Raw genomic sequence first — 21,162 nt, forward strand, 5'->3', positions numbered from 1 at the left:
CCTTCATGATGCTGTTTGTTCACTAAGGTTCTCTAACAATCCTCCGAGGGATTCACAGAACAGCTGTATTTATACTGAGATTAAATTACCCACAAGTAAACTGTATTTACTAATTAGGAGACTTCTGAAGGCAATTGGTTCCAGTAAATTTTGGTTAGGGTTATCAGAGTAAAGGGGGCTGAATACAAATGCACACCACACTGTTCAGATATTTATTTGTAAAAAGTTTTGAGAACCATTTATCATTTTCCTTTCACTACACAATTATATGTGTTGGCGTGTTCCTTGGCCTTTATGATGCTGTTGGTTCACTAAGGTTCTCTAACAAACCTTTGAGGGCTTCATAGAACAGCTGTATTTATACTGAGATTAAATTACCCACAAGTAAACTGTATTTACTTATTAGGTGACTTCTAAAGGCAATTGGTTCCACTAAATTATGGTTAGGGTTATCAGAGTATACAAATGCACACCACACTGTTCAGATATTATTATTTGTAAAGAGTTTTGAAAACCATTTATCATTTCCCTTCCATTTCACAATTATGTGCCATTTTTGTGTTGGTCTATCACATAAAATCCCAATAAAATACATTTACATTTTTGGTTGTAACATGACAAAATGTGGAAAATGTCAAGGGGTATGAATACTTTTTCAAGGCACTGTAGAGGTTTTACATCAATCCTACAATATTGCATTGATGTCTTAGTTGATACTATATTATCGTTTCCAAATGAGTCTCCTGTCTGTCAATAATAGGAGGTCTCCTTGGATGAAATGTTACTCTGTAGAACAACAATGTTAACAATGCTTGTGGCACATGCTTTTTGATGGTGAACATCTCTTTGGTGCTTTACTAGACAATTTCATAAGAGTGAAAGGAATACTCATTTACCCCAGCAGAAAAGGTCAAAACTTCAAACTGGCAAATATTCTCCCAACTCTGAAGCCAAAAGAGTAATTTTTTATTCTCTCAGATTCACACTTCAAAACCAAACCAAATCCAGGGGACCGGTACAATAGAAAACCCTGGGCCCTTAAATTCCTCAAGACGGCAGACAAGTCCTCTTTAGCATGAAGTGATACCCCCACTGTTGACCAATTTGTATACATGGTCAGAAGGCATCATGGATGCCTGGGTAAGAGATGTGGTTTCCAGAGGCTCCAAGCTAGTGTTTCAATCTCTACCTCAGCCCTGCTTCATGTTACCCAATGTTACCAACCCAGCTCAGGTTAGCAAACCCCCCAGGCCATTCTTGTAGATCTTTTAAACTAAAGAGTTATTGCCATTGTGCTAGCAGTGGAAATGCTTCAGCGTTTTTACTGAAAATGTTTCACTGTTCCAAATACAAAAAAAAAAAAGAAGGACATTTTCTCCATCTTGTATCTGAAGGCCTTAAATTATTTAATTTGACCCCAAAAATTCTGCATGGAATCCACCAAATCTGTCATAGCCTCTATCCACCAGAAAAAGCTTCTAGCCCCTATGGACATGAAGGATGCATACTTGCATGTCCCAGTGTTTCTATCATATCAATGCTATCTACATTTTGTTCTGGGCACTCATCATTATCAGTTGAATGCCATTTTGTCTTCTGCATACCAAGGCCGCGTACACACGGGTGGACTGTTCGCCCAACTAAGTTCGTCAGACAATCCGACAAACAGTCCGTTCAAAATTTGCATGAACGGACTTGACCACACACGATGAGCAGACAGTCCGCTAAAAGCGTGCGCGATGACGTGAACGGCACGTACGACGGGACGAGAAATTCGACGTCCAATACACTGCAATGCAACCTTCGCCGTGTAAATCCTTTCTGAGCATGCGCCAAACTTAGTCTGTCGAACTAGCCTACACACGAGCGGACTGTCCGCTGAAACCAAGTTTGGACGGACTGTCTTACGGAAATTCCGTAAGACTTTGTTCGTCAGACTGTCCGCTGAAACAGTCCGCTGAAGCCCACACACGAGCGGATTGTCCGCTGAAACACTGTTCAGCGGACTAAGTTGGGCGAACAGTCCGCCTGTGTGTACGCGGCCTAAGTGTTCACCAAGATATTGGCACCAGTGCTATATTTACAATACTCCAGGGTAATCTACTGTGGATTGCCTAAACAGCCTTATTTTCAGGAAACAGCGAGCTAAAATACTGACCAACAATGTGACACAGACAGTCCTCACATATGTTCAGTTGAATCTCAGACCTTCAGAAAGCAACGCTGAAACTGACACATCAATTGGAGTATCTGGGCTCTATCCTAAATACACCCCAGGCTAAAGTGTTTTCCCCCCTTAAGAAATATTTCTGAATCTACACTCCCAAACCTAGACTGTATAGTCCAGGGGATGTCCATCTTTGTGATACTGCAGTTTCCTTCATGGCAGTTTTTGTTAAAATGTTTAAACAAATAAATAGCAAAAAAAAGATGAAAGGATCTGATGTCTTTTGGTCTGTCTGTCTGCCTGTCACTTTTAGTGGGTTGTGAGTGTTTGGGTGCAGGCCAGGTCACCAGTAGGGATAGGAAGAGAACTTGTTAAAAATCCAGCAGCTCCTTTTGGGGTCATTGCTACATTGGATTTCACAACTTAATGGATTTCATCTAATTTTAATAAATTGCAATATATACAAAAATTGTATGACGTACACATATTTTTTAGAAATGATATATTTTCATGCTGGAAAAAATGTAGACATGAAACACAATTTATACCTGCAACATTTGTAATTTATGTCGGTTACAAAAAGGATAATCAGTAGTAAAATTTTTTGACATTTTTGTATGACAGAGGAAGAGGCTGATAATGAAAGTATGGCATACCAAGGACTGACTGAACATGTGGATGAAGAACAAGGCAATGAGTGTAATGAGGAACCATTGGTAATTACCTGCACTGAGGATGATGTGTACATTGTATTTGAAACCAACACTAAAGATATACAAAGAGGACAACAGTCCTTCAATATGCATAATGCAACTGTTCCAAAGAAAACCACTTACAGCATTCATGGTAAGTCAAAATGTCTTATTATATTTAATAACAGTATTTGCCCTTGTTGTTCTGTGCATATATAATATATTTTGAAATACATCAGCTTATTAGACCATTGGACCACAAGCATTAGGGACTGTACACAGGAATAGGGATGAGTTTAGTGTTCGGTTCGAACATGGACCAAACTCTGTCTGTTTGGGTGTTTGAACATTGAACATTTATGGTGTTCGACATGAACGAATGTGACAGCTTCTGGCTGTCAATGGTTGCTAAGGAACCTTATCATGCACTGATGTCACCAGCCCATTCACTTACATGGCTGGGTATTCCTGATCATGTAAAACATGGGCAGGGAATGATGTCTTACATCATTGCCTAAATATGGCCATATGGCCTGATTTGGACAACCATGTCACTACTAACACTCAGGGAGCTGTCATTTGGCTAGTGTTACCATTCAGGATCATCAAGTTTCTTTTTATTGCCAATTCAGCTGCGAGGGCATTGTGATAGACAATGAGGAACATTTTTGGGTATTTTTATTTTTAAATAAAGTCCTTGTGAAACAGTTAGGTGTCTTTATTGTTAGTGTAGTACCCACTAGTGTGCTAGGTGTAAATCGGTTAGTTGTTAGAGTATGGACATTTATTTTTGGCTCAGGGCTAAGCCTGAGCTGTGAATTTGGGTCAGGGTTTAGTGACTCAGGGGCTGGATGACTCACCTGGCAGGTCTCTGTGGCACTTTCCCCTGGTCTGGAAGCTGGTAGAAACTTCCAGAGCTGGAGGGTGGGAGTAAGGAGAGGCTGCAATGCATATTTTTGAGACCAATCCCCAGCTTTGGCAGGGGCAGAGCTTACCTCATAAATAGACATGAGCCATGCCAGCAGGGCAGTCGGGTGGAAGATGGAGTGCTGAGGAGGCTGTCGGTAGCCCTTGAGGGTGTCCCCTAGTCTTGCGTGGTGACTTCGGGCATGTAGTTCGGGTGCTGGAAGATTCGTCTTAAAACACCCAGAGGAAACCCTTCCTGGAGGCATGGGGGCCAGGAGAGAAGACAGCGGGAGCAGATCAGAGCATTTGGTGGATACCGTGAGAGTCAGCCAGGTAGGCTGGTGAGTGTCAGTCTGAAGGACTGTGGGGAGAAGTTAGCCTGGAGGGCTAGTGAAAGGGGCAGCTGCAGCCAGGTGGGTTGGTAGTGCCTGAAGAGGTAGTGCTGGGATTAGTAGCCACAGGAGGAATGTAAGCTGGATACTGAACTTCGATACACAATCAAGGGGCTTCGTGTTCCTGCCTGTAATGGGCTATTGCTTTAATCTTGACTGAGTGATTGCCAGACATACACAGTGTACCAGCTGGGTTCTGCAAGCAAGTGAGTGTTGGAGGAAGGAGGTATCGGTATATAGAGACTGTATATGGGAAGAGTTGTCAATGAAGTTTGTTCTGGAGTCATGTTGACATCCTATAATCTCCTATCCCTACCCAAGTTATTATCCTTCAATAAATAACAAAAACAAAGTCAAGAACTGTTCTCTGACTCTGGAGTGCCTGTGAAAATGTGGTGTGCCTGGCTGTGCATGGTAGGGGATCCCAGTTCATCTGCAGCCTCTAAGGGGGTGTGCTACATTAGGTTACATTTTTTTTTTTGTGAATGAGTAGGAGTACTCCATACCCATTCACGTGAGGGGGTGGTGTGGTACCTGAGAGACCCCTTATTATTAAAGGGGACTTCCATTTTCTGATAAGCCCCATTTGCCCCATCTGCCCGCAGACTCCCACAACCACCAGACAATGGTTATGGGGTTGAGGAACCTACAAGTTGAGAGCATGTGGCTTGGTGTGGATCAAGGGGGGGAGAGCCCTCCCCCCTTTCCTGGCAAGCCAGGCTGCATGTTCAGATTAAGGATCTTGTATGAATTTTCAGGGGGACCTCACACTTTTAATTTTTTTTGTGTGTTAGGTACCCCTCTTAAAATCCATACCAGACTCAAAGGATCAGTCTTGTTGTTTATTCTTTTGCTACAGCAAAACAAAATATTACAGTTTAAATTGCCAACAAAGAAGACTTTCCACCATTTTTAACTGTTACGTTCTTTAAAAATACACAGCACACAACCCCCTCCAATGTTCCCTCACAGTACATAACATATCAATTAAGGTTGATTGAGAGGGAGATTTATTTCCTTTGAAAAATTTGATATCAATCACTGCTCCCGGCTACATAATTTATCTCTGTACCAAGTGTTGCATATATCTTTTATCCATTGATATGCTGTAATAACATATACCAGAGTCCGTATTTTAAATTTATGATGGCGATTATGCCCTTGAACCAATAAAATAAATATATTTTTACAAATTTATTTCTGCTTCTTGTTGCTGCCTGAAAACCCCAAGGGGAACTTATCTTTTCATTCTCTCTAGAATATTGAGGGGTGTGCAGCCAGCTCGCTATTTATTTTTATGCACTTTCTTCTTTTTTTTTTTTTACACGCTCTTGCCTACTAGCACAGAAATTTGACATTGGGGTTCGGGTTCAGCATTTTAACATCTTTGACATCTTGTGAACCGTTGCTGAACCTAATCCAGGGTAGCATGGTTCATCACTACATGTGCAGGATGTCTGCCATGTGCCCTGTTATATATGATATAGGTGAAGCTGTAGTCCTAAGGAATAAAGCTTTGTAAAGGTGTGTTTAAAAAGGAGGCCACAAACCAAAACACACCTGGTCCATGGTCCAACAGAACACAAAATTGCATGTAAAAAACTTTCAAAAGTCACGGCTGCTTTTTTAAGCCCATTAAAGACTGCTAAGCTTAAGCAACACCACTAAAATGCAGCATATAAACAGCAGGAAACGCCAAACACCTTTGTATTAAAATACTTCATGCAGCTTAGGGAGTGGTAGCTTTTTAAACAGTGACTCCTCCGTGGCTGGTACCCCAATTACAGAAACCATCTAGAGTGCTGACATTACAGAGGGGAGGCATTAAAAACCTTTTTCCAATGGAAGGCATTGATTCAGGTGGGTTTACCCTTAAGCTTTATGGTTGTCAAAGTTGTTAGTAATACATGAAAAGGCCTGCAGAGACTTGACAAAATAATGCGTAATCACTCTCCAGTCTCTGGTACTGAGGTAGTGACCTTAGCTCAGGGTCTGGCAATGGATAAAACCTTTGGGAGCACAGAACAGAGTGTATGATGTAAACACATTACAAGTTCAGTCAAATGCTCCACAAGAAGAGAAAAATTTAAGTCATGAAGAAACCAGAGATCAGTCTTTGTGCTTAACCAAACAGTAATTAAAAAGGTGAATTATTCAAGGGCTTTGTAGGTGTGTGGCTAATGAAATTAAGTGCAAAAGTCAGTGAATCGGCCCATTTCAATTATGTAGCTTGCAAAATGTTAGCCAATGTATTTTCATAAAGTGTGATGTTGAGGGGGGGAGCTGTTATCCATCCCAGAAAACACTTCCACACACACTAACCCGTACATATTCAAAAAGTTAAGTCTTTGACTGAATGTAAAAAATAACTCTCCTGAAAAGAATACAGTCTCCTTGACAGCTGTATCAGCTTCTCATCTTATGTATAAGAAAGTGCAGCATGAAAATGAGTTCCAATGAATAATGAGTCAAGGAATAATGTGACAGTAATCGGTGAAAATTATAGTCCAAAAAGTCTGTATAAAAAACATAAAAGAAATAGATCAGATACAGCCACTCCAGTGAATATAAAGCTGTCACTCAGACAATGTCCAAATAGCTGACCACCACCGTCAAGGGAATTGCAAACTCATCAGAACCAATAGCTTCCATCATAGCGGAATGCACACCTTTCAGCATAAATGGAAAAAATCCCTGGCTAGATGACAGCGATAAGCTTCCTCTAGCGACTCAGCGTGAGATCCCACTGAGAATAAATAAAGCTCGCCAGGAGCCCATATGGAAATTTCATAGTGCAGTAGGTTTATTGTTCCAAAGGTATAACAGACAATAGAAACACAAAATAGTGACTTACATAAAAAGCCCATGGCGATCCGGAATCGCTCAGCGGTGAGATGTCAGCACCAAACAGCCTGCCCTTATGTGTTTTGTCCTAAAGGACGTTTTCAGGGGGATTTTTGTCACAGCTTCTCATCTTAAACAACACCCCATCCTTATACTTTTTTCTGTGCTGCATTAAAACCATTCTCCAAATAAAGTTAATTAAATAAAAATAGTGATTGAACGTCTTAAGTCTTATTGTATGATATCGCATTTGTCATTATTCACATTTACAGGTAAAAGAATTAACTTGGATTCTCCTTGCATATTGGCAATAAATAAACTCTTTCTAGGTCTGTAATTCAAAAATGACAATAACACTTTAGCATCAGATTTGATTCAATACCCATCCTGAAGGAATCTAAGCTTGTATACATACAAATACACTCAGTTTTTTGCAGTTCTCTAAAACTACTGCCAGTTGTCAAAAGAGTATTATTTAGATTAGCTGTCAAGATGAAGTTGAATGAATGTGGGAACCTCTCCAAAATTCAACAGATTAAATATTGTTTATCTGCTACACACACTTCTATGTACATTTTCAGTTTCATTTAAAAACGTAAATAAGGAACACTTGAATAGTAAGGAAGAGAAATAGGTACAATTTATTCTGCCATCTACACAATGCCACACACAAACTGCAACCCTAGCATCTAATACATCATTCCTCTTCTCCCCTATTCTCCTCTCTGTAGCCAAAGAGACCATCGCTTAAAACTCAGACATGACAGGTTGTTGCACCTTATTAATGTACAGGAGGTGGTGCTTAAATTTTTTCTTGAACTCAACAAACAGAAGGAACATTCCTTATTTAGCTCTCTGTTTCTCAGCAATATTACTCATCTACTGTATTCAATATTATATATACAGTACGTATCACTTCTAGAAAGAACCAAGAGCCATCTTCTCAGAATTGTATCATCATGGCCTCAACAGAATGTCCAAAAACCAGCATATTAAATAAATTATAGTAAAGCAGTTAAACGTGTTTTAATCTCATCTCTTTTTTTCTCTCGGCTGAACAGAGCTTCAAAGTTGCAGACTGGTTTACAACAAGATTGAAAGGGGGGGCTAAATACTCAATTAACCTTAAAGCGGAGTTCCACTCCCCAAATTACATTTTTTTCTAATAGCTTGCCTACTGGTCACGTTTACCCCCTTCCTGCCCAGGCCAATTTTCAGCTTTTAGCGCTGTTGCACTTTGAATGACAATTGCGATTTCTTTGGATGGTATTTAATCATCACTGGGTTTTTTTCTTGCTAAAAAAACAAAAAAAGGCTGACAATTTTGAAAGGTTTCTGTTATAAAATTAAGCAATTTTTCTCCTTTACTGATGTGCGCTGATGAGGCTGCACAGATGGACACTGATAGGCTGCACTAAATGGTACTGATGAGGTGGCACTAATGAAAAGGCACTAATATGCTGCACTGGTGGGCATTGATATGCAGCACTGGTGAGCACTGATAGGTGGCACTGATGGACACTAATAGGTGGTACTGATGGGCACCGATAGGTGGCACGGATAGGCACTGATGAGCAGCCGCTGATGGGCACTGAAAGGCAGCACTGACTGGCATCATTACTGGGCACTGTTTGGCATCACCACTGGGCACTGTTATGGCTGTACTGATAATCAGGATACTGATAATAAGGAGCCAGCAATTCCTTGTTTACATGTGATCAGCTGTGATTGGATACAGCTGATCACATGGGTAAAGAGTCTTGACAGTGGTTCTTTACTGAGATTGGTGATGTGCCGTGTCCCAGGGGCAGAGCTCACCACCAATCACTGTGCTGCACACCCCTGTGGGTGCACAAGCATCATATGCCATCGTCCCAGAAAGCGAGAGCCACCACCTGCCCAACAATTTACAATAAGGCGGGCGTGAGGTGGCTAAATGCTCCCCTGTCATTGTTAACATTTCTACTGTAACATTTTAATAATGTCACTAATGTGTTCCTTCTTGTTTCTTTGTTTTCATTAAAATCAAACCTGATCTCGGAAGCAGGCAAGGTCCATCGTGGTTGTGGGCATCTAAAGCACGCTTGTTTTTATTTCTGGGATTCGGTGTTGGCTACCCAGCTTGCACCTCCCAATCTTGCGCCTGCGCAGTAAAGCCACTGCACAGCAATGTTTCTTTATGACAGGTTGCCAGGCTGCCCCATTATTATAGCAACATGTCAATCTGTACTGGCGCAGTCCCAAGCAGAGAGGCAGATTCTCTTCTTCAAAAATGGCACCTAACTGCTCCCGACCATGTCATTTCTGATTCAGATTTCAGTATTTGGAGATTCCCATGAACTCCTTGGATAGATAACGCAACTATCCCAGGAGTCCAGGGTAATCGCCTTATGATGACATTGCCTAGGCAGCTGGACCAGAAGTGCCACATAAACACATTGCAAATAAGGTATTTAGACCCAGTCATCAGTCTGTGGCTGGGCATGAATTAAGAAAATCCAAGACTATCTAGATATTTTTTGCTTCTCTTTTTACCCTCCCCGTGGACAGATTATTTTCATACTTATCATACTATTAAGTTTAATTGTGACACTTTAAAACCACTATATGAATTTAGTATTCAACATTTGTTTTAAAATCATAACTGCTTTTCTGTATTGACAGAAACAAATTCCATGCCTCTATACTAGTTTATAATGAATGCAATTTACAATAATAACATAACTTACATTTCTGCTATGACAGAGGAAATAAAGGGCAGCGACAATGGTGATGTCACATCTGCTGTAGCAGATGAACATACTGAAGAAGCAGATGATAATGAATATAATGAAGAGCCACTGCTAGTCGCTTCTATGGAGGACGATGTGTACATTGTATTTGAAACGGGCACTACTGAGACACAACAAAGACAAAACTCTTCTGTTTCACACAATCCAGCAGCTTCAGCGATCACATCTAACCGCACAATACAAAGTGTTGCATCATATAATATCCAAGGTAATCCTGATTTGTCATGACCAACCCTATTCAAACCCATCTTTGTTAAGATTGATTTTATCCATCTCCCTTTTCAGGACAACAGATGAGGAAAAGCAGTTTTCACTGACAAAATCTGTGTCTTTAATATGCTGCATTATGTTTAGAGAAACCAAATCCAGTAAAATTGTAATTAATGGTTCATCATTTGAGAGCCTGTGTCAGCAATTAGTTATTCACATTCAATTCTGAGAATTCTTATTCCATTTAATCAAACAGTATTGTGTATCATCAAAAAAAAAACAACTAAAAATGTGCATTATTACTCATCAAGTGTACAAATATCTATGCCTTATAAACAGTATAATTGTATACTAAAATTTGAAATACAATTTATATTAATAATATTAAATAAATACGTGCAGTTCATAAAATGCACTAAGGTGACCAAAAGTGTGACAACAACATCCTTATATTATGCAACTGAAGTAGATCTTTGTGAAAAAGTGCTCCAAGCTCCAAAAGGTGTCCACCACTCCCGTGCTCCCCCGTTCCCCCCAGAGTGGTTACTCTCACATCCGTGCATGTGACCGCACAATTACGTTTGTGCCAACAATGTCCTTATATCATTCAATTGAAGTGGATCTTTGTGAAAAAGTGCTCCAAACGCCATAGGGTGTCACTGCTCACTGTGCTCAACCCCCCCTCCCCCACAGAATGGTTATCCTCACCTCCGGACATGTGTCCACACAATTAAGTTTAGTCAGTAACGTTGTTGAACCACCCCTGGATTCTGTGATATAAAGACTGCAGATTCCTGAGTCGTTCTGCTGGTATATCCTTAGTACATATATAAAGAGACAATCTTCATAGTGCTTTAACGTTAAAAACATGTTTATTTAAAACTTCTCATACAGGGTACTCACACATCCAAGGTGCTTGTAGCGCACCACACTATATCCAGTAGATCTGTATATAATCCCTCTGAGGAAGACATGTGATCCCTGTGTCGACACTCATTGGGGAGGGGACTGGATGGTGTAGGCAGTGCCAGCTTCCCTGGACAAGCTACCACGGGCAAACAAACAGACATACGGTTGAAACTGGATTATATACAGATCTGCTGGATATAATGTGGTGCAATACAAGCAACTTGGATGTGTGAGTACTCTATATGAGAAGTTTTAAATTGGATTGGATATTTTTTTATTTCTGCAGGTAAACAGTCATCATTCTCTGTGATTGATAAGGATCTGCTTTGGAGAATTTGTATTTTTTATTAATGGACTTGTCAAAAGGTCTGAGTCTTTATTTACAATGTTTTTTTTTTTGAGAATGAGTACTATTTACCCCTTGCTTATTCACATAGAGAGGGTGGTACTAGGGGGGCCTGATATTTTTTAATGGGGGCTTCCAGATTCCAACAAGCCCATCTACAGACTTCTACAACCCCTGGGCAGGGGTAGTGTCAAAAAGACCTTTCCTCATTAATACGGTAGTTTACTTGGTGGGTGCCTCTCTCAAGTTACCCTCCCCATTTTGAGGGCATGTAGCCTTGTATGATTCAGGAGGGGGGTGGAACAATCATGCCCCCTTTCCTGACCTACTAGAATGCATGCTCAGATAAGGGTCTGGTTAAGAATTTGAGGATCTCCCTTGCCTTTTTTTTGTTTTGCTTTGTTTTTGGGGGACTCACAAGCTGTGCAGAGATAAATTGCTGGTTTCTAGGATGCTGGCAGCTACCTGATCCCAGATCAGACACAGAGGTTTGGTTTAGTCAAAACCCATTTAGTTTGGCCATTTGACAAACCTCCAAACAAGCAAAATTCAATATGAACATGAGGCAGACCTGGAAGATCATCCTTTATGTATTACAAGCATGTGGCAGGGAAACACAGGTGTCCACCACTCAGATGACCTGGTACCCATACTGGGCACAATAATAAGTCCACTTTACAGGCCAAGTGCACCCCCATCATTTTTGCAGCCACAACAACCTGAATAGATAACTGGTAGTTTTTAAATATAGGAGAGCATGTGACACTCCCTCTGCCTCCCCACTGTCCAGTGTTAGGTACCTAACAGACCAATGGCCAGTCCCAAGTGCTGCAATTATTATACAGATTTTATATAGTGCCAACAGTTTGTGCAGCACTTTACAACATGAGGGTAGACATTACAGTTACATTACAATTTGGTACAAGAGGAATCAGAGGGCCCTGTTTGTTAGAGCTTACAATTGAAATGTGCAATGTGTATGTAGCGCCGGTACTCCTAATGAGTACGTGCTATGTTCGTAAATTTAGTTTTTGCCCAAAACTATCGTTACGTTTTGGGGTTAATTGTGCTAAATTGTGCTTTGGCATCAGTTTGGCTGGGCTGTATCAAGGTTCTGCCTGATCATAGGTGGGGTTCGCACCTGTGAGAGGCCTTAGAATGCAGTCTGGTTGGACGCATTATGTACCAATCTCTTTCTTGGAGCCAATCAGTGGGAGTTTGTCTCGCTGTGTATTCTGGGAGAGGGTACTTAAGGTGCTGAAGTCACGTAGTTTGGGGTTCCGGTCCAGAAGTTGTTGCTGACTCCGTGGTCCTGGTCCTCCTGACCAGCCCCCAGGGGCCCTCATGGCCTGGGGTGAGGATCCATCCGTTTCTGAGCCTCGGAACTGGCTAGTCCAAGGCGCAGTAACTGGAAGGAGGATTCTAAGGTGTTCCGGTGCCGTCTCGGGTTTGGAGAGGCCCAGCAACTCTACACGCGACCAGGGGAGGACTCTTCAGTAAGAGAGCCACGCACAAGGCTGGCTTCCCAGTAAGAGCCTGGAAGCTGAGCTGCCATAGACATTGATTGAATCCACAATTCTTACGGTATTGCCAGACCGGCTGAAAGATTCTGGTACAGTAAGAAAAGTTCCTACTTCTATCCTTCCGGTTACAACTACATTTTTCAACCAAGTCTGTGTGAGAGACTTTGCAAAGCTATAATTACCTGTTGGCTGCTAAACCTAAACTCAAGCATTTATCCAACAGTTAAAGAATCCAGTTGTGAGTGGCTATTCCCTGGATTATGTACAGAGAGAGACTTTTATTGAAGTCAGCAGTTCCAAGCACCTGTGCTAAACTTTACCCTGATGTATGAGTGCTGCCAACATTGCTGCAGAGGTTGAAGGGGTGGGGAGTCAGCCTGTCAGTGCCCAGACCATACATGGCACACTGCATCAAATTGGTCTGCATGACTGGTTGGTGCTTCTCCAAAATATTATTGATAGCTCATTGACTTTCTTTACATATGCAGTCATTTTAAGTGCAGATCTTCCATTTTCCACCTTAGGTTTCATCGACCCCCCTATGCAAGTATATCCTTAATACATCCTTTTCTAATATAACTGTATCTATTTGTTGCAGAAATGAGGAATCCTGACAGCTTTAGTGAGCATTATATTTGGGATGAAACTATGGATGAAAGCATCGAAGAAGATCCATACAGTCTTACCTCCCATGAAAATGAATATATGGAGCTACCTTTTGAACCTGCTGACGAAGTGAACCAAAGAACAAAAAAGTCTTTTATTGTGCACAGAGCTCCCCTTCCAGCACCCAGGCCACAGGCAGCTGCCATTCCCGAACCAGAAGACTCCTACATTTCTAAAGGTAAGAATGGATCACCACTGTATACGGCTCTAAGCCCTTGTACACAGGGTCGGACATTCGGATCGTTCTGAACGTGATGACGTTATTTCGTTATTTTGTTACGACGGGACTACGTTCAGGCTAGTAGCCAATAGCTTTGGTCTAGGAATTTGATCCGAGCATGCGTGGCACTTTGTCCGATCGGAATTCTCTACACACAATCGGACAAAGTCCAATCGGATCATGTTGTCGGAAAGTTTTATAGCCCAGCTCTAAAACTTTGTCCGTCGGATATTCCGATGGAAACAGTCTGATGGAGCCCACACACAGTCGGATTATCCGACAACACAGTCCGATCGGACATTTTCCGTCGGAATGTCCGACCGTGTGTACAAGGGCTAACATAGCTGGACATATTAAAGGGGAGTGTCCTATGTCCTCCATGTTAGTGGATGAGCAGCTAAAGAAAAGCAAAGTTGCTTTTGTGTTGAGAGTTTAGAAGCAGAAATACCTTATGGACTATGAGGTTATTTCACATATACCATCAAGAAATCAGCATGGCTGCTGCTATGATGGTGTGGATGAGACACAAGGTTGCTGATACCAATAGTCCTTAAAAGAAGTAATTTATGACCTCATAGTTCTTTGGCTTGATAGCATAGGCATTGTAAACAGGTTTGGCATTCATATGGAAGGGCATGAAAAGTAAACTAGTCTATTAGTATTGCAGTTTTTCTGCTATTTTAATATTATTGTCACAACACTATTTTAATCATACTTGTCGCATTTTAAGCTTGATTGCTTGGTTCATATTTTGTTTTGCAAAACAATATTTTTATATATTACTGTTGTTGAAGCTAAGACAATATTTTTTTTTAATTATTATTATCAACATTCCAAAATAGAATGATGTGATGGTGCATTGATCAGTAGACCTGTTTGCTGGGTTTAAAATAAGACACTTCTTACTCACCTTTAAGACAGTAGTAAACCGCATTAAAAAAGAAAAACTGATCACCCCACAGGCTCATTTTATAATGTGCTAGTATGCATCTCAAATCACTTAAAAAGTGTGTCCCTCCAGCAGCATGCTGTCACGGCTGACAGGGAATACATCTTCACCCAATCTTCTGCCATGTTCGCTGGCTTCAGCTGTTTGAATGGCCGCATTGCGATGGCATCACTCATGCTCATGGGAGTCATGGCAATCCATTGAGAGCATACTATGCCAGGGCCATCACAGGCTGCTACACATGTAAATATTACCTAAATTCTGTACGTTTAGGAGAGGAGCTTTATTATAGGCTTACCTGTAGGTACAAGATAAGCATGGTAGTTCACTGCCACTTTAACTGAATGATTGCAGCAAACAAAAGTGTTTCGGATTGGCATAAAGTTGAACACAAAATTGGTAACAGCAAAGAAGGGACTTCAACCTGACCTTAGATTAACTTTTGTAGGTTTCACAATACCCACTGATATCTATATGTGATATTTGTGAAACAGAACCTAAAAAATAGATGCCAATGAGAAAATAGCACCCACATAGACATATGTGGTCAAAATACAATCTTCCATCCCAACAATATCCTTCTGAAGCCCTTTTTGCCTATATACATTTTTTTGTTTTAAAATGGCCTGATCTACAACAAACATTTGCCTGTGTTTGGCAGTATATCATCATGAAAGTTTCAGGTACTGTTTGTTCAAAGTACAATTTCAGTTTCGGTGAAGTTATATATTATACACCCACCCCATATGCAAAAAAAATTACCTTTCCACAATCTAAAGTTCTTTACTGTGTGGCCCTGCCTAGCACCATGCAGTATGCACATATACTGTGCCCCTTTTCATTCCTGGTCCTGATTCCACCCAATGTAGCCCACATCCATGCACTAAGCAATGCTGCACAATAAAGAACTGGGAAGTGGGGATAAATGTAAGTAGGCTACACTGTGTGGGGTGAGGTGAATATTTCAAGGAAAACTAAAAGGAAAGTTGTTTTTTAATCTTTGCTGTGCTAAAGAAACAAGCACCGTAAAATGTATTCTTTATTACATCTATCATAGTACAGCTTTATTTAGTTTTTAGTACTGTTGATTCAAAGGTGACCAGAGTATCAATGGCAGATCGATGGAGAAGAGGGAGCAGGTTTAGGAGGTTCACTCATGAGGATTTTCATAGCAATGTACTATTTTCCCTCATGATACAAGATAAAACCTTTCAAGCATTCTCTTGTGGACATATAGGTTGATACATAAAATCTCAGCAGCTAATTAAGGAGTACAGTTCAGGAGCAGAACACTAAGCTGTCTCACCAGCATCTGTCTCCTCACACTCCAGGGAGCTTACAAAAAAAAAGAACAAAAAGTATGTCACAGATTCAAAATTTCCTGAGATGTAAAAATATTCTTTTCAGATACAAAATATGAATCAAACAGTTGTCAAATCAAGTTTGAAATGAGAGAGTCTGCAGCTGAAAGACCAGTAAGTATATTTAGTGCACATGGGCAAGGATTTTTGTCCTGGTTGTACTAAATAAGCAGAAATGAAAACCAAGATATTCCCTTTGTATTTAGAAAGGAAGACAAATCTCATGTACTTTGATTTGGAAGACCAGTGATTTGACATTTTCAAAACATTTTTAAAGATTGTATTATCTTTTTATACAGATACTGGGATAAAATGCATTTGCTTTTTTTTTTTTTCATTTCTGAAATCTGAAATGTTTTTTGCGAAAATCCAGCATTGTCAAATTCAGCATGTTAAGTTAACAGGCCAAATTTGGGCAAAATGATATATCAACATTATATAAAAACGGGGAACAAACAGATATAAGAGGACAGAAAAATGCAAGATGAACACTATAGGTAATCACACAAGCCTATAATAAATCTATAAAACAATGGTTAGTGCAGCGCAATAATAAAAAAGGAAAAAGGTCCAATCCACATGGGTAGGGGCTTCTAAGTCCAGACAGATGGAAAAGGTAAGATCCATTGTAAAGGAAAATAAAGTGTATTCTTCCACTAATAAATGAGTGACAATATCCTCCACCACATGAGCCAAAATCCACTTACCAGATAAGGTGGGCCTCCCTTTTACAGAAGGTCATAAACACATTTATCCCCCCAGGGATGATGGTAAAATCCAGCGTGACTTGAAAAATCCTTGATCCGGCATTATAGGACTCCAATACAACAGTGAGGTTCAGCAAATATACCTCAAGACTGGCAATGATAACTGGTGTGGTAATACAGCCATCCCAGATGAGTATAAAAAGATAGAAGGACACGCTCTAAGTGTACCCCGTAAAGTTTATTGGGAAAGAAAAAGCATAAAAAGTTGGTGCTCAAAAGCACAAACAATATTAACAATGTTCAACAGCACGATCCGTGGATCAAGTGCATAGCACCTAGAGATGGCAGCAGGTGACGTCCGTACAACAAGCTCCTCCCCCCGTACGCAGCATTACGTCCCAACAGGACTTCGTCAGCGAGGGTCTATTTTCCTTCATGAGGGATCTTACCTTTTCCATCTGTCTGGACGTAGGAGCCCCTACCCATGTGGATATATCAACATTTACTGATACTGTGCTTTCAGGGGAATAGGGAATGCAGAGTTTGAAAAAGTTAAACAACTTTATTTATTTTAACATAGTTTACATTTTTCATAGGTACTAGAGAGTTGAGCCACTTATATCTTTTGGAGGCTTCATTAATGTGGTATCTGCTCTTAAGTTCCTGAGTCTGTACTTCAGCTGTGAACATGCTAGGTTGTCCTACTCTGCCTATTTTTGTTTTCTTTTTAATTAATAATATGGAGAATATAATAGGAAGAGCTGAAACACAAATGCAGGGTTGCTAACCGTCAGTAAATTTATGGACAGTTTGTAAAAATCAATGATTTTTGCAACTGTTTGTAAATATCCAGGGGCTGATAATTTGTCAGGCTGTGTTGACTTTTTAAATGTAAACCAGGCAAATTAGTTGTTATGGGTATTGTCAGTGTTTCCATGTTTTGTTTATATTATTTAAATACTTAGAGAACAGAAGATTTCCCCCCTTAATGACCAGGCCATTTTTTGTGATACGGCACTGTTTTAACTGACAATTGCACGGTCGTGCGATGCTGTACCCAAACAAAAATGATGTCCTTTTTTTCCCACAAATAGAGCTTTCTTTTGGTGGTATTTGAGCTTTCTTTTGGTGGTATTTGAGCTTTCTTTTGGTGGTATTTTATTTTATTTTTGCTCTATAAACATAAAAAGAGTGTCAATTTAAAAGAAAAACAACATTTTAGATTTTTTCGTATAATAAACATCCCCTTCATCAGTTTAGGCCAATATGTATACTTGTACATATTTTTGGAAAAAAAATTGCAATAAGCGTAAATTGATTGGTTTGCGCAAAAGTTATAGTGTCTACAAAATAGGGGATAGATTTATGGCCATTTTTTTTTCTTTACTAGTAATGATGGAGATCTGCGATTTTGTTTATTGGGACTGCGATGTTGGGGCGGACAGATCGGACACTTTTGACACCTTTTTGGGTCCATTGACATTTATACAGTGATAAAAATGCACTGATTACTGTGTAAATGTCACTGGCAGGAAAGGGGTTAACACCAGGGGGCGATCAAGGGGTTAAATGTGTTCCCTGGGAGGTGTTTCTAACTGTGGGGGGAGGGGATTTACTGGAAGAGGAGAGAGATTGCTTTTCCTAATGACTAGGAACAGCAGATCTCTCTCTCCTCCCCTGCCAGAATGGGGATCTGTTTAATTACATTGGCAGATGATCCCCAATCTGGCTCTCGTTCCCATGAGCGTGGCTGGCCAGCGGACATCACGGCCGCCGGCTACATGCATCAGGTCCCCCTACTGTGCACGTGCCTGCTATGGCTCTTAATGGAGCCAACGTACACCTACGGCGATTTGAGGGAACAAGCCGACCTGCCGCAGTATAATGCTGGCGGCTGATCGGCAAGTGGTTAAATAACAATTGTCTTCGTTTTTAATAGGTGTTTTGTCATTTTTCAGGTTATCAGTAAAAAATGTGTCAGTAAATTGCACATGTTTTGTCAATAAAAAAAATGCTGCATGACGTTGGCAACACTTCACAAAAGGATGATAGGAAAAACCAGAAATGATATCAGTGAAATCTTGCTAGTAAAGTTTCAAAGTGACCAACTGAACTAATATTGATGGCAATCACAATTCCACACCAATATTAGGCTATATTTGCACTATATACTGGCATTTCTGGATGTGCATGGCTTTGCTCACTGTCCCAAAATGAGTTATAATCTTCTTATATTATTATCTATATATGAAGAAAGAAGATGCATGAATAGATTCTGTTCTAAGAAAGCTCTACTGTGTTACACAATACTACAGTATCTTGAAACAATAGATTCAAAATGAACACGGAATTTAGGTTTTCTATTAACATGTCAAAAAATGTACCAGACAGTAAAAAGATTAGATCTTATACTGAACGAACATTCATTTTTGAATTAACTTTCAAAATATAAAAATGCACTTATTCACAAACCTGTAACATATATCCAATAAGTCCAATAAAATAGTGGCTTTTCAAGTGTTCAATGTGATCTTAAAAGCATAATCTGCAACAAATTGTTTCATGTGTTCATAGAGTAGTTTTTTGTTCATAGACCAAGTGCAGAAAACAAAGATGCAACTTTGTTTAAACTCATAATTGTTAATTGACCTTTTGGGCACAGAAGGTCAAAAAAGCACAAAACCATTATATTTGAGATCCAGATGCATCGTGGCATTTTTTTTTTACCTTCAAACTTTGTCTCCAAGATCACATACTTTAACTAGTCATAATAAACATAAGCAGGCAGGAAAAAAACATAGCCTAACTCTATTTATTCAAATGAATAAAAAAACAAGCAGATCCACTCACTTATGGCAACTGCACCATGTATCGCATATGTTGCTATATCCCTAGCAATATCTACAGAGACCAGCCCTTGGACTGGCTGTTAGCAGTGCACTCAATCCAACCTCTTACTAGTCGACCAGATCAACCAGACCAGATCAAGTGTGGGGATAAGCAGTATGAAAAGAGATGTCTACTGTGTAGTTCCTCCCTACCAATTTTGTCACATGCCTACACCAGTGGCGACCTTCTTGTAAATTATTGGGTTTGCTTGTTTTCATTGCAGTGGGTACATCTATATTTGTTAGTTCAAAAAAATAGAGGGACTACAGTATATGATGTGATCCTGGAGAGTCTAAGGCCCCTTTCACACTGGGGCGGCGCTTTGCTGGCGGTATACGCCGCTCCTTCACCGCTCCAAAGGTGCGGCTAGCAGAACTTTTTTCACTGCCCTGCCAGCGCACCGCTCCAGTGTGAAAGGGGCCGGTTTTTTCAGGCGGTACACAGGCGCTATTTTTAGCGCTGTGGAGCCTGAAAACCGCCTCGGTGTGAAAGGGGCCTAAAGGTAGAAAAATTGTCAAATATAAATATTAAGATTCTGCACTTTTCTGACCATCTGTAATTGAAAGGCCAATTAACTCTGGTAAGTTGTTCCCACTATCCGGGTGTTAATGTTTGTTTTCTGAATTGGGTGTATGCAAGGAAAACAGCACAATATATACATAGACAGCTACAACTTTATTGGACCTACTGTATACACATGAAAAGCCACATTTTATAGGACTTATATTTTTTGTGGTTTATGTATTTTTGTAGTGTGTGGATTTATGTCACAGGTTTGTGAATAAATGCTGTTTTACAGTATATTCTGTATATTATGTAGGGATTAAATTGTGTATACAATCAGTGCAGCCTCATCAATGCCCATCAGTGCAGCCTCATCAGCGCACATCAGTGAAGAAGACACTTCTTACTTATTATTTGCAACATTTCATAACAGAACTAAGAAAGAAGGTTTTCTTTTCAAACTGTCCAGTCTTTTTTCATTTGTTTAGCAAAAAAAAAAAAAAAACACTGGTGACTAAATACCATCAAAAGCAAGCTCTATCTTTCTCCAAAAAATGATAAAAATGTAATTTGGGTACAGTGCTGCATGACCGCACAATTGTCATTCACCGTGTGAACGTGCTGAAATCTAAAAATTGGCCTTGACGTAAAGTGGGCGAAAGTGGCTGGTATTGAAGTGGTTAAAAAAGAAACTACTTCACATGATTACATTTTGAATATCTTGTATAAATATTTTAAAGGAAAATTATAGCCAAAGCTTGTTTGGCTGTACTTCACATGTGGATTGCAGGAGTGCAATTTGTTTTGCACTCCTGTGACCCGTTTTCAGCATAGAGCGGACTGAAGTCCATTCTCTGCTGACATCACCAATGTCAGCCCAGGCACCGTGTCATCCCGACAATGGGAGTCTGGATCTGCCAGGTGCCTGGACTGACACACGGCTCAGCCTCTCAGCGAGCCGCTGAGAGCCTGAGACGGCCGCTCTGCCCCTTCACAGCTCTGTGCCCCAATGAGCGAAAAGGGAGAAGAGCAGAGAGCTGTGACTGACAGTCTGCAGCTCTCTGCTCATAGATCTGTGAAAACCG

General features: G+C 40.3%; 1 protein-coding gene across 1 annotated transcript in view; it reads left to right on the forward strand.

Moving 5' to 3' along the window:
* The window catches only part of BANK1 (B cell scaffold protein with ankyrin repeats 1), a 461,974-nt gene that overhangs the window by 387,667 nt on the left and 53,145 nt on the right, over positions 1 to 21,162 (forward strand). The window contains exons 11-13 of the mRNA XM_077476629.1: positions 2,792 to 3,013; positions 9,747 to 10,001; positions 13,380 to 13,625. Of these exons, the coding sequence (XP_077332755.1) occupies positions 2,792 to 3,013; positions 9,747 to 10,001; positions 13,380 to 13,625 (723 nt within the window). The remainder of the gene's footprint in view (positions 1 to 2,791; positions 3,014 to 9,746; positions 10,002 to 13,379; positions 13,626 to 21,162) is intronic.

Source organism: Lithobates pipiens, unplaced genomic scaffold, assembly GCF_037356315.1.
Source record: "Lithobates pipiens isolate NorthernLeopardFrog02 unplaced genomic scaffold, aLitPip1_a1.2 Scaffold_13, whole genome shotgun sequence".
In the NCBI taxonomy this organism is placed as follows: Eukaryota; Metazoa; Chordata; class Amphibia; order Anura; family Ranidae; genus Lithobates; species Lithobates pipiens.